This window comes from Accipiter gentilis, chromosome 1 (genome assembly GCF_929443795.1).
Source record: "Accipiter gentilis chromosome 1, bAccGen1.1, whole genome shotgun sequence".
Taxonomy (NCBI): Eukaryota; Metazoa; Chordata; class Aves; order Accipitriformes; family Accipitridae; genus Astur; species Astur gentilis.
In genome coordinates, this window is record NC_064880.1 from 39,922,952 (window position 1) to 39,937,488 (window position 14,537).

A 14,537-nucleotide genomic window follows, 5' to 3' on the forward strand; every position below is an offset into this window, starting at 1 on the left:
GGTGTTTCACTGAATGAGAAAGCTGTGATCTCTGTGGTGCCAGTGAGGCTCGCACCTTTCCTGACAAGGGGAATTTCTGAACTTCAGCCCGACAGTTTCCCACGTGACAGGCTTCTCTCTTCCCCTTCAGGGCACCTCCACTGATACACCAAATCCAACCATAAGAGAATCAGTTTTGCCAGCTGTAAATCAAATACTTTTTTCCTTTTTTTTAATCTACCTTGGGTTTGTGATCATACCTGCTATATGATCATAACTACCATAGATCATATCTACTATAGATATACCTAGATCATATAGTACAGACATATAAATTTAATGCTGTCCAGAGAACTGCATTGGAAGAGTGCTTTAATCTTCACTAGAGCACGTATAACTTTTGTTTACATGTGTGGTATATTCAGGGCAATGACTATGTAAAGCACCACCGTCTTACTATGTTTGGATCCTTGCCCTAAATAATTGTATGGTATGATCATAGACTGATGCTTGTCATCCTTAGGATACTGAAGATAAGGAAGACACTTGCAGTAGTACCACAGATTTACACTGTAACCTGGACTTGGTGACAATGAAGGCACCGGAGACAACCCACAGCACCTCTGCATCGTAACAGAAGAGTTCTCTTCTGTTTCAATATACAAATATACAAGTTACCTTTGAATGGTCCACTCGATCTTAAAGAATCTGTTTTTCCAAGAAAACAGCAATATTCTTTCTTTCTCTTAATTCTCAGGAAATTTTACATTTTACTTCCTTTTGTCAAATCAGCTGCATCTTATCAATTCCATCTACAATTTCAGGCACACCAAGTGTAAAATTCATATCCCCCTGAACTTAGTCAGTCATCATTAAACATGGAAACAATTTTGGTCAGTATTTTCTCTGTACAGGTTAATGAATGTAGAAAGATGAGCACAAAAGGTCTCACATAACAGAGGTTTTGCCCACTTTTCAAAAGATTGCAGCTCCAGCAGGCTGATCCCTCCTACGGTAAGCAATAATGGAGATCAGCCTTCAGGTCCACCTCTCTAAGTAACATGTCTGAAAAAATTACGTTAAATGCTTATGCTCCTGATGGATTTCCAAAATATCCTTACTACTCCCTGAACTATCTGAAGCACATGAAATTTCCAGCAGTTCCATTTCCATTTTTCAGAACTTAGCTAGATTTTAAACATAAATCAAAGCCTATTATTCCACATTTCCACCTCAAAGTACACATTTGCAGAAATAATTCAGAAATATTTAGACACTAAAAATCCATAGGAAGCAAAGGAGAAATTATGAAATACTTAAAAATAAAAATTCGTTGCTTATTTCCTCTCTACTCTTTATGAGAAAATCTGGGTTTCCTGTCAGGTTTCAGCTTAGGAAGGATTCAGATCAGCATTTAAACTGAAATGTGTCTTTGGTAGGTACAGACATTTCATCATTATATTGTCCTACTGAATGGGCAGTATGTTGCATGAGGTGTACCGTATCTTCATGATAAACGTGCTGTAATGGCTAACAAGAAAAATTGTAAATGATCTACTTAAGCAAAAACAGCTAATATATTAAGGGGATGACATGTTCTGATGAATCAAATAATTTTTCCTTCTCTTTCATTTCCCTCTAAAACTTCAAAGCAATCAAATGTTGTTTATGCATAAAATTTAATCCTTTCACCAATCTGTAGTTTGATTGAATTTGCATACTCTATTTCCTACAAGTCAATGTGAAGACAGCCTCATGTAATTGAAACCATTTCCCCTCTAGTCCTCCTATCTTTGCTGTAATATTTTCTATTAGTAGCTCTATTATGCCTAATATCCATAATGTTGGCAGATTAGAATTTTCACTTAATGCAACCTGTATTTATAAACCACTAGGATAAAAAAAAAGAACAAATACAAGAAGAGGAAACAATAATTACCTGTCTTTGATGCCACACAGATCAATGTGTAAATCACTAAAATTCCCCAGGGAGCCTTGCTGAACCAAAATGAGGTCCTTGGGCTGGTTATCAATAAAGATGAGCCTCATACAGCCTTGAAAGGCAGTAATGGGATTTAAACACTGGGAATCAGTGAAATTGTCAGGGCACCCTGTGGGAAAAAGAGAAGAGGCAGAGAAGAATATTGGAATGTTCATCTATTTCTGCTGGGGTTTCCTGATGCAAGAACTTGGAGGCTCATTATTCCAAGTGTTTTCATTCCTTGTGCTACGCAACCTTCTGTGTCACAAATCCTTCAGTAAGAAGAAGAAGAAAAAAAAGATAACAAAAAGAGGGAGCAGCCACTGAAAATATCAGAGTATGAGGTTTTCACATGTGTCAAGGAAAATCAAAATGTGGAGGGTTTTCCATCTTCTTTAAACTCCACAGTTGATAGCAACTGGCATCTATAAAAAAAAGCTGTGCAAATTGTAAAATCGTTATGGGTTAAATTCTGCTGCTGAGTCAATGCACAGAGTAAAAGGATGAAATCCTGTGGACAGCAAGCAACAAAACCATTTGTATCTGAGCTTCCTCAGTATTTGGCCAGCTCTGAGATCCAAAGCCTCCTTGTGCATCCTCACTTAGTGCTGCATCCAGAGGGTTTATCAAGATCAGAGCCTCACTATGGTAAGCACTACACAGAAATATATTAGATAAAAAGTCAGCTGATGACACTCCCTTTATCTAAATTAATGCTTGCACTCCAAAAAGCAGAAGGTAGTATTTTTCAAGACTGTTCTTTCCATTTACAAAATTGAGCTAAACCTACATTCATTTCCGTGAGAGCACAGTACCTAAATACCTTTGTAGACCTGAGCCATATGTCAATTAAGCTCTCAAGTCTAAAGTCACTGAGCCTGATCAGGACAGCGATATCTACAGGAATATTAATAATACTAATAGCCTTCAGGCCTTTTAACTAGAAAAACCACTTGTGGTTAATACAGCTATGCAGCTTTTGTATGTTTTGCCAGCTAGATGTAGGTACCCATTGGATACCACTACCAGTAGTCCACTTTTACAGCTGTATTAGCAGTTCTGCTTGTTCTCTTTCTGTCTGGGTTGACCACGACCCTTTGATCTTCCCACAGTACTGTATGCACTGCAGGTCAATAGGGGGTCTAAAATCAGTTATTACATCATCTGCTTTTAGCTGCAAACAGAGCACAACTGGGGAGAGCTCAATGGTGAGCACCTGAGGACCTGCATCATGAAAACTTGTTCTGCATCTGTCTGAAAGAACCTACCTCCAAAATAGTAGCTGTTCCCAGAGTAGATCCTCGAGACAGCGGTTGCGTGGCTAGCAGTGGCAGCATTGTTATCCAGTGTCAAGGTAATGCGATGTCTTCTGGCATTGATGTCAACAGAATGCCAAAGCCCGTCGTGGAGATTGGTGCCTGACAAAAAACAAGTATGAAGAGTGAAAAAAGAGGTGCAGGAGACAGCTGTCCTCTTCAAAGCTCCTTTTACTTCCAGCTTGTGACCACAAATATGCAGCTGCCGCCAAAAAAGGGAGAATAGGCAGCTGAAAAGAACTCATTACCTCTGGAAACAAACTGGCATAGAAGAAAAGGCCCAAGAAAGAGAAAACTTTTAAGAGTATTTACATAGGTCATCTCACATTTTATTTTTAACCTGCTTCTGGTACTGCAGGCTCTCATCAAGCTAGCCAGGCCCTGCACCCTTCTAGTAGCACATTGTCACCATTTTGTGGGTGTTTATGTCCATCTTGAGTCGGTCGGGAAATGCTTACAGCTCACAGGAGCACACAGAGGAGATCCCTGTTGAGCTTCTGGTACTAAAGACATGCCTGATATTGTAGAGGATTAGATTCAGTGAGATGGTCATACTCAGTCTCAGGATCCAATATGAAACCCGACAAACTCCAGTAGGTATCAATAGGATTTGTGTTTCTTAAAACCCTTCAGCATTGTTAGCACGCAGTCTTATTGATGGATGTACCAAAGCCTTTCTATATTGGATTTTGACATGGGTCTTGTGAGAGCTGGGATTGTTGCTCTGACCAGGAACCTATGAAGGTACGTGAGAGATTATGGTACTGGGTAGCCTCTTTCTCTTCTAGATACTTCTGTGAAGTGGGAAATAACGTCTCTGTTCCTTATTCTGAAAATCAGTGTTGCATCTCATGGCTCTTGAAGTAGCACCACACAGCTACAAAGAAACTTCACATTCTCTATTCTGACAGCCATGAAAATCAGTGGGCAAGCTTCTGAGCTCACACACAGGGGTGCAGATCAAAAGTAACCTAATTACAGTTCAAAATACGCTGCTGTCAGGCTGGAGTCACTGAGATCAGGCACAGACAACTAGTATTTACTCCCCTCCCTAATGGAATATTTTTCCTTAATGTAGCTTTCAGAAGAAACAAACGAACGCTTAGTGACACAAAGAGGTGTGAGAACAGTTTAAAAAAAAATAAAAAAAATTGTGGGTGTTATGTGCATGAAAAGCCATTTCATTACAAATTTGAAAATGAGACAATTTCCATAGTAATGGCTGTTAACGCGTGCACAATTTCCATAGAATAAGAGGCTGGCTTCCCAGTGACAAATGGATGATTTTTCAACTAGAACAAGTCCATTTTGGAGTGAAATATGTTGTTGAGGCCTGAAAAGATATCAAAACAAAATAGGTCCCATTTGGGGCAAAACCAGGTCCATTCTTGAGTACCATTGTGAGTACCTGACATCTGCAGAACATGGCCCTTGCAATTTCTGCATATTTTCCATGTATAAGTAGGCAGTTTAGCAATATTTTTGGATAGCACCAAAGGCTGGGCTCAGGTTCATGATTTCAGAAGTACATAAAAACAAATACACCCAACCAAATATTGGCATTGTCTCAGCTTTGTCAACAATTTAATTAGGACTGCAGTAAAGGTTGGAAACTCAGTTTTCAGCATTCAATTGCAGCAAGCTGAGGCTGCAGCAATCTACATGAATAAGGATAGATGCAGGGCTGTCACATTTTCTGTCATAAAGGGGAATGAAACACACATATGGAACAGGTCTGTTTTGACAACTCTATCAGATTTTAACTCTGGTTCTTTTAATAGGCACATCTGCCCTCTTTTACTCTGTACTGGGAATATTTTAATATTACATATTTTTAAACAGCTGCTCTCTTAGAAAATACTATTACTATTATTTAGTACCATCTGAGTTCCATCAGTCTATTACTCATCCACCTTTGGAAACTGGGTATTCAACCTACACAGAAAATTAATTTCTCAGTCTCCCACACAGCATAGCCGCATAGTAGCAAGGGATGTGCAGAGGCCCTGGGCTAAGAACATTTCTTTTTGGGATGCCAGCATGGCTTATATAGGTCAGCCTGGGATGGCAGCTGGGCCACTCTAGTGCTGCCTCTGTAGTACAGCCTAAAATTGTTTCCCTGTTGTCTCTGAGAGCCAATGCATAGCTGTTCTGGTAAGTGTTTACAAGCAAATTTCCCTGAATTTTAAGTCAGAGAGACAATCCCATTTTATCCTCTTGCATCCCACTAGCTGCATTGCACAAAACAACTTGCAGACTGGCTAAGGGAGCCAGTGAGAAAGTGTGAGGAGAGGAAGCCCATGGTCACTCTCTCTTCTGAGTGTAGTGTAAAGGGAGAGTGTAAAGCTACAGTCAGAGGAAGAAAATCAGCTCTGAGGCTGCCTTAACTCGTGCTGGGGAACGCTGCAGCAGATGACCTGGAGCCCAGCTGACTTCAGCGCAATCTGAGGATGGGGAACAGGGAAGTCTTCATCTGACCTGACTGAAGAAAATTTAGCGTGACTGTTTAAGAACACAGAGGCTGAGCTAATTGTCAGGTAGATTGAGTCTGGAGATCTCAGGATGCCAACTTTCCATGCTTAGATTTACCTCAAGCTGCGCAGAGTGGTTCTACCACTGGAAAGAAAAATAAAATTTGAAATGAGAAAGGAAGATTGGGTGCTTCCTTATTTCACCATCCTTTCATCCTGTGGGGTGGGACCTTTGTACTTTAAAGGGAGACAGGTGAGAATAAACAAAAACTAAGTACCTTCACTGATTTCCACTGGGTTCTCCGTCTCTTTCTGAATAAGTAGTGTAAGTCTCCCACCATGGAGGTAAACCAGGAGGGGTCCTGAATTTTCAGACAATTCGGTGAATAGAAGTAAGCCGTCTTTATTCCATGTTCGAAACTGGAAGCTGACTGACAAACCATCAATTTGAGGAGTGCCAGGTAGTAGCAAGTAGCTTCGACTGGTGCTGACAAAGGTGATAGGAACAATTTGTGGTTCTGAGCAAGAAAAGGTCACGTTCCCCTGCAAATAACAAAAGTCAAACATAATCAACACAAAAAATTTTTTTCAGTCATCCCAAAACATCCATAGTTAAACTAACTCATTGGATTTCTAACGGCCCTCAAGGCTGACATATGTATTGTCATTCAAACACAAATCTTTGCAACTCATTAGAAAATGTATCTGTCCATTCTGGGAAAACACATCTGATTTCAAAATTTTACTGTCACCCCAAACACGGGTGAGATTAAAAATCAAAACCTCAGTTCTTAGAAGGACCTAAATGTATCCAAATGTCCCCATGCAAGACCCTGCGCGAGCGCAGGAGGGCTTATTTGCTAGCGCAGACAGACCATCTCCATGTGGCCTCATCTGCTTTGTGTTTCCCAGCACCTCCTGTTTCAAGCTCAAATTTAGCTTTATGTCAAGAAAATCAAACTCATTTGGATCTATGCTGACTTCAGGAGCTGACACTGAAGGAATAGCAGGTCCGCTTGCACTTTCATGTGCTGCAGGGTACGATACAAATGTCCCATGTTGACTCTGCACTGATGGGACAACAGGGCAAGCTGCAACTGAAAAAACAAAGCATCCTCCAATGCACAGGGATCCTACCAAACAGACTATATTTATTCTAAATACAAGCCAAAATGCAGCCATTAATGACAGTACTTTTTTTTGCCCATTTACACCAATGCTACATAACCTTAAAAGTAAAAAAACTCCCTCATCTATCTGAATCTACTACATAGGGCAAAACATGAGGCAAATTTCCTGGTTGTATTTCAAATATTCAATATATAATCTGCAGTAGCAGTACTGGATATGTTTGCTTTTACTCAGTGGCACAGCCCTGTACTACTCCCCATAATAAAAGTCCACTTAAAACCACAAATAATTAATAATAATTATTCTGAAATTATTTCAAAATTCATAAGAAAACTCAAAGAAAAAGTCACTTGAATATAGTGCTTAGAGTGGGATGAAACAATAGTGAGATTTCCTGGCCAGTGTTAGGTCCCACATTTTCCATGGGGCATTTTGAGGAATTATTAAAACATTACATACGCAGCAAGCATGGTAAATTCCAACATCATTTCAATGCAAAACTTAGTTGATCACCTCAATCATCCAGACCTGAAATCAATGGTGCTATTGGCCCAGAAGAGCAGCACATTTACTCAAAGCAATCAGCAGAATCTGCACCAGCATGTATCACTGTAGATAGTAGAAGAAACAACTCCACCATTTTGTTCAGCCATTGTAGATTACCCAAGCAGGTCATTCAAGCCATGTAATAAAAACTTATCAATATATAAAGCCGGGATGCATTTAAGGAGGTGCATCTTTCAAAGCCACTCCAGGAGATTGTTGCAGCCAGCTTGCTTTGAAGTAGGCTGCTTTGTAAAATACCAACTGGAATCTGATAAAAACATCGGAATAAAAGGCTTTCTCCACGGTACCGCTTCTCATCAGAGCTGGTACCTCACTCTAACAGGATAATTATAATGAACAACACTTGATGGATGTGTAGGAAGTTGCTCAGTGCTTGGGGAATTCCTCTCTGAAATCTCAGACAGCTGATGGAACTGTTCCGTATTACTTTCAAGTGTCTTTCTTGCCTTTATTTTAAAATAGAAAATAAAGTGCCAGAAGGAGACCAAGTTATCACTGGATGAAAGAACCCTTGATAGATATATATCTATATCAAGCTATCTACATATTCCCTGCCCTGTTAGGTGCAGAATGCTACATACTGGATTTAGCAATGGCAAAAGGTATCCATGGGTATATCATGTCAGAATTGAGTTTTGAGATATAATCCAAAGCTTATCCAAACTCAACTGAACATTAGTCAGGTGGGAAGTAGGATGGAAATTTGCTCTCAACTTTCAAAAACTATCTACTACCTCCTGGGTTTTGCCTGTATAAGAGATGCCACAGGCCTTTTTTGTTATGTTGTTATATTTCCACCTCCATTTTCAATCGAATTCATGACAAACTACAGAAAACAGTTGACTGCAGTGATATAAACAAACACGGTTAACTTTCTCTAGAGCTTTTTAAAGCTTTAGACTTTTAAAATGCCAATGACAAATTTTCTTTGGAATTTTAGACACTTACAGTGGTTCAAGTAACTCCACACAAAGTAGTAAGACATTTACAGATCTTATACATACATAACGCTGGAGTTTGGAGGAAAGTTCAAACGTTATCTGGGTCTGCACTCAAGTATCTAATTTGCTTCACTGACAGTGTGAGACTGTAACAAAATGCAAGACTGTAGAGGAGAGGATTTGCAACATTCGGGTAGGATTTTTGTCTCAGAGCTCCTTGCAGATTTTACCTACTAGCAGAACAAGCTATGCCTAGATGACTTAATGGTGCCAGAGAAGGTGAATGCTAAGACTAAAAAACATGTTTGCAATGCACAACAAACTTTCAGACGACCTTAAAATAAGCCAGCAAAGACCTTGTGTAGTCAATAGGCTTTCAGCTGTTTGCAGCAGCACCATAGCAAAGTATCTCATGCATATGCATGTGCTGAAACATAAGGTCAAATTTCTGCCTGCTTTTGATATGAGGTTCTCAGCACGTGCAACTACTCCTAAACTCATGGATTGCTGTGACCCCTCGAAAAACTCAGCAACACTCTAATCATTCACACTAGCTAGTAATTCATGCCATCTGGGATCTGCACATAAATCTTGTACTGGGACAGGAGTGCTTACTGAACCCATGGCCAATGCTGGGACATATGGGCAACACCTATGTGTCCCCTCCTATGCTTAACCTGGTGAGACCTAAAGTTCTGTAGCCTCTCCATTGACTACACTGAAGCAGAGCAGGTGTGATCCCACCTGCCAAAAGAACAAGCAGATGGGAACACATAAAGGCTGTGCTGCAATATTCTGTGTACATAGGATTAAAGGTACATTTGAGTGATAGAAAGCTGGCATGTTTGCCTTTGGGGGGTTCTTTCAACAAGGTACTTTTGTTACTCTTATTCACAAATTGAGACCTCCATGATGTAAGGCCCATAACTAATTTTAGTCAGAACTAAAAACTAGCCAAGACATTTGGGAAAAAATGTCAAATAAACCAATTGATGCCATGGGGAATTAAATCAGTTCAACTGACTTGTTTAGGAGGGAAACACCTTCTTAAAGCAGCATTCCAGAGCAAAAGCAGATGATGTAGTTAATACACACCAACAATAGCTGCTGATGTCCTTACACTGACAAACACTGTCTACCTTCCTAGAGACAATAACATGAAAATTTGAAAAAGAAATACACAACAGTTACTTTGAAAAACATTTGTCCACTGAAGTGGGATAGGTTCCCACTACAAAACCTGTTAAATTTGCCCTGAATGTTATCTCAAACACATTATTCCAGCAGGTATAAGGCAGAATAATAAGCAGCTCCCCCCAAACCTTCATCTGGTCAGGAGCATTTTGCTTTAATTGGCAGCAGTTCCGGAACTCTCCAAGGTACATGCAGACACTTCTGGCAGACACTTGATTTTATAACTGAACCCAGTTTAACTGAAAAGTAAAAGCTCATTGGCTAGGAAATGGGATAAGAAGAGTCTAATCCCTAGAGAAAATAAAGGAGATGCTCAGCTCTACCCAGCTGCTGGAAACTCCCATGGCATTTGAGAATTCCATTGAGTCTGTCATCTCCAGACTGATTAAGGACTCCTGTAATAAGCAGTGAAATCTTTCCCAAAGAGTTCTTATTGTTCTTACAAGAGAAACCTTCTGAACCTAGAAATGCAATGGAGATATTTGCAATTTTTTCACTGGCTGCCATAACACTTGTCTCCAGAAAAGAGTCCAAGAACCCCAGATTTCTGCCGGCAGGGTACTGTTGCAGAGGTGATTCTTGTTCACGTTAAGATGTTGAATGAAAAGGTGACAGCACATTACAGCATTTTAAGGAAGAATCAGAGCCTTTCCTATTAAAAAGAGAATGGAAGAACACAGTTGCTAAGTGGTGAGGATAAAAATGGATTACATCGAAGATCCTCTGAGCCATGAGCCTCATCCAACAGTGACTGGAGTCTTTCCAGTGACTTCTGGAGGACTTAAAACCTGTATAACTTTAATGAATGATTTCAGTCTTTTCTGGCCTTTCTTCATGTAGTATTATGTATCGTTGAAAGAAGAGAGAAGACTACTATACCACCACAGTCAGGGCAATTGGTGACAAGTTTCTTATACATCCCCCTCACTCTCACAGGATACAAATCAATAGTATGTACTTGGAAAATTATTCAAACTGACAGCTGAGGCGAAATCCTCAACATTTAGCCTACCAAAGGATACAGGCCAAGATCAGTTTGAACAGGAAGAACAATAAATAAGTATTTCTGAGCTCTCATTCTACCTGTGCATTAGAGCATCAAATGGGAACTTACTTTCCTCATTAATCACTCTATGGATACTGTCCAATAAAACGGATATCTTGTTTTCTGCAGAGGATTAGAAAGGAAGATTTCATATGACAGGTAAAGGGACTAAAATCCCAGGCCTGGCTGAGATACAAATGCAGGTAAACTGGCAAGAATATCTCAGCTTGGAAATTGGAGGACTATTTCTAGCTCTGAAGAGACTGAGGTTGCAGATAAATTTGCAAAGAGAGTAACTGAGGAAAAAGGTGACCTCTGATGCAGTTTTAAAAGCATAAGATGAAAGATTGTCATTCAACTCTGAGCAACGGGATTTTAAGAATGGGGGAGGTCCCTTCAAATCCTGTTTTTAAATTATCTCAAGGAGAACAGATGTCAGGAGACCCACATAGATTTCAAGTACTTCTTAAATCAAGACACTGCTAAGCACTGAATGAAAAGCAAATCAAAGTGAGATACCAGGTCCAGGCTTCTGAAATGCTGGTGCAAACTGTCTTCAAACAGGATGTGGGAGCACCAAGACACAGGGTGTTACTTGAGTTAGGAATAGTCCACTGAGTGAGCAACTAGTTCATGCCAAGAGCAGGGCTTACACTTTCAAAGAAGTTCCTACACTGAGCTGGGTTTATCTTTCTCTGAGCACAATTTCATGATGGAAATCTGAAAGCTTTCCTGATCCAAGTTTCATTGAAATTAGCATATCCTTGTGATAATCACCCCTGTGATAGAGAGCCGCCCTATCTTCACTCACTCTAGGTATCATGTACATCAATAAAATAATTCAATGTGATAAACAATTAGCAAGTTGTTTACATTAAGATAATGTTCCTATGTGGGAAAAGTAGCATTTAACAAAAAAGGAAAGCTTTAAAAAAACTGAAATGTTGTGACCATGACAGAATCAGGGATGAGATGCTTGGCTAGACATTTCTGGATGTTCTTTATGTCAGAATCCTAAGCTATGTCACTGGCCAAAAGTGGAATAAAGGATTTTACCATTTTATGCCCATAGTAACTGTATACTCTTGAGTCATTATAAGGTACAATAGCTAAGAGTTGCTGACAAAAGATGGGGCCAAATATAGAGCTAATTTGGAAAAATCATATGTTGTTTCCCTCAGAGAGACACGAAAAGGGAAAGGAAATAAAAGGCAGAGCACAGGAGGAAACACAAAAAAAAATATAGACCACTTAATATTTTCCCTCTGTGGTGGGCTGACCTTGGCTGGACGCCAGGTGCCCACCAAGCCGCTCTATCACTCCCCTCCTCAGCAGGACAGGGTGGGGGAAGAAATTAAGATGGAAAAAACCTTGTGGGTCAAGATAAAGGCAGTTTAATAAAGCAAAAAAAAGGCCACATGCAGACACAAAGGAAAACAAAAGATTTATTCTCTACTTCCCGTCAGCAGGTGGTGTCCAGCCACTTCCCGGGAAGCACGGCTTCAGTATGCATGGCAGTTGCTCTGGAAGACAAACGTCATAATAACGAATGCCCCTCCTCCTCCTCCTCCTCCTTTCTCTTAGCTTTTATTGCTGAGCAGACCTCTTATGGTATGGAATATCCTTTGGTCAGTTTGGGTCAGCTGTCCTGGCTATGTGCCCGCCCAAGGTCTTGCCCACCCCCAGCCTCCTGGTGAGGGGGACATGTTGGAGACACAGCCTTGGTGCTGTGCGAGCCCTGCTCAGCAGCAGCCGAAACACTGGTGTGTTACCAACACCTTTCCAGCTACCAATACAAAGCACAGCACGATGAGGGCTGCTATGGGGAAAGTTAACTCCAGCTCAGCCAGGCCCAATATACCCTTCTTTGAACAACAAGCAGGAATGAAGCCAGCCTTTCAAATTCACCTTGCCAGAAGTGAATAAGATAGATGTCTTAGATCAAACTGGCAAATTAGCACAATCCAAGCCCAATTTTTGTTTCAGTTCAGGGTAAACTGATCTACAGCTTATTAGGTTATATTACCTGGAACAAAACACAGCAGCAAGGAGATGTTTTTGTTGTTATTGTTATTATGAAAACAGAGCCACATCTACCTTAAAAGAGAAAGGTGCATATAAAGCAATTCTTATCAGCTTTTTTTTTTTTTTTGATGTATTAGTTTTCTTTATTAGATTTTCCTCTTTTAAATTCCAGTCATCTGTGTATCACAGCACAGCACCAGCCTAAATGGTTGATATGAACTGTACATACTCCAGGCTCTTGACTGTGACAGGGTCAGCTTGCCCCTTTCTGTTATACTGGGCAGCTAAGCACCAAGCAGTTCCCAAGGCCTTAGCAACTGGAATAAGATATTTAAAAAAAAAAAAAAAAAAAAAAAAAAAAAAAGACATTTAAGCCTTGGCTTTACAGCAAATTACATTCTCCCCCATTTTCCTTATCCCCTGCTAACTCCTATGACAATAATTAGCCGTCTCTCTTGCTCTCCTACAGGGACTAACAGCCTTATCACCTCCCGCCTTGAAACATCCTCGTCTGCTCAGCAGGTAGTAACTGCCCTATTCACTCAATTTGACTACCCAGATAATGTAATAAATTAAACTCTGAACAATTGTTTCTATCCTGTAACATGCTGAAGGCTGATGACTCTCAAAAAGGCCTCGTTTGCTCTAATACATGTCATTTTTTTCCTGCATACGTCAACTAGTCTCATAAAAAAAATATGGTCTTTCTCCCCAAAAGACTTGCTTCACTTGTGGTTATCACAACTATCAAAATCCTAACACAAAGAAACTTGTATATCAAGAAAAGGAGAGTTTATTATTGTACCTACATGCTGGATTAAATATTTACAGACTGAAAGTCTTTAGAAATGTAGACAAAGCAAACTGAAATCAATGGAAAAACTGTCATTTAAATGGACTTTATTTCAAGACCTTGATCAAGGCAATACACTTAATTTCATCCAAAACAATCCTGTTACACCATTCAGCGACAATAAAATGGGACCTTAAAATGAATGCTATTTATATAGACTTTCTTACTATTCCACACTGCAGGTAGGATGTGATGGAGACTCATCTGAAGACCCAGAGAGCAGACAGGAAGATAAAAGAAACCATAAAAAGCTATTTTTACAGGAACCAAATATTTCTGGAATCTGAGTTCACCTGCCTTATCTAAAGAACAGCAAATTTAGTTTTCTTTTTAATGTGCGTGTGTGCCTCACACTTTCATTAAATAATTGCATAAAACTTTTTTTTTTTTTTTTTAATAAATTCAACGTAGCCTTATAGGAATTTGTGAAAACTGTCACTAAATAGTTCCAACATTTTTTATTTGTGATTCCTATAGTCTGATTGCTGTGCAAAAACTAATAAAAAAAATATTAACTCCTGGTTCTCCAAACCCTAGTAGGGGCCTTCACAAATCACCAGGCTAATATTCACAGATATATCAACTCTTGCAATAGCACTTTGGTAGTATGAGACGTGTAGACAAGTAAATTCTTCTCAAGATGAAGGTATCTCAAATCAGCTTGATAAAATAGCATGTTTGGATTCTCTATAAAGGGAATGAATTATTAGTTTACATTCTACTGTCACTAGGTATCTTTCCTTGCTCTTTGATGCTGGCAATTGGTTATTTCCCTCAGGCACTACAGTGATGCATTTACATGTCACCACATCCCTTGCTGTGCTGAATTGTCACTCCCAGATTCAACATGGCAGGCCGACGTAGAAATTCAAGCATATCTGAGGGCTGACAACTTCTGCCTTACAAGTATCCTGCACTGCTCTCAAGTCATTGCAGGGTTTGCTCTGCTAAATAAAAATAAAATTCCAGTTCCTATTAGCTGATGGTAATGGAAGGGAAAGGGGGTAGGGTTTTCCTTAATTTCAGTGGGTACA

The 14,537-nt window shown here is 39.8% G+C and overlaps 1 protein-coding gene across 2 annotated transcripts in view; it reads right to left on the reverse strand.

Moving 5' to 3' along the window:
• CNTNAP5 (contactin associated protein family member 5) overlaps positions 1 to 14,537 on the reverse strand; it is a 304,375-nt gene that overhangs the window by 139,433 nt on the left and 150,405 nt on the right. For both annotated transcript variants that reach the window (XM_049806131.1, XM_049806123.1), the window contains exons 8-10: positions 6,026 to 6,290; positions 3,229 to 3,378; positions 1,919 to 2,090 (exon numbers count right to left, since the gene is read on the reverse strand). In XM_049806131.1, the coding sequence (XP_049662088.1) occupies positions 1,919 to 2,090; positions 3,229 to 3,378; positions 6,026 to 6,290 (587 nt within the window). The remainder of the gene's footprint in view (positions 1 to 1,918; positions 2,091 to 3,228; positions 3,379 to 6,025; positions 6,291 to 14,537) is intronic.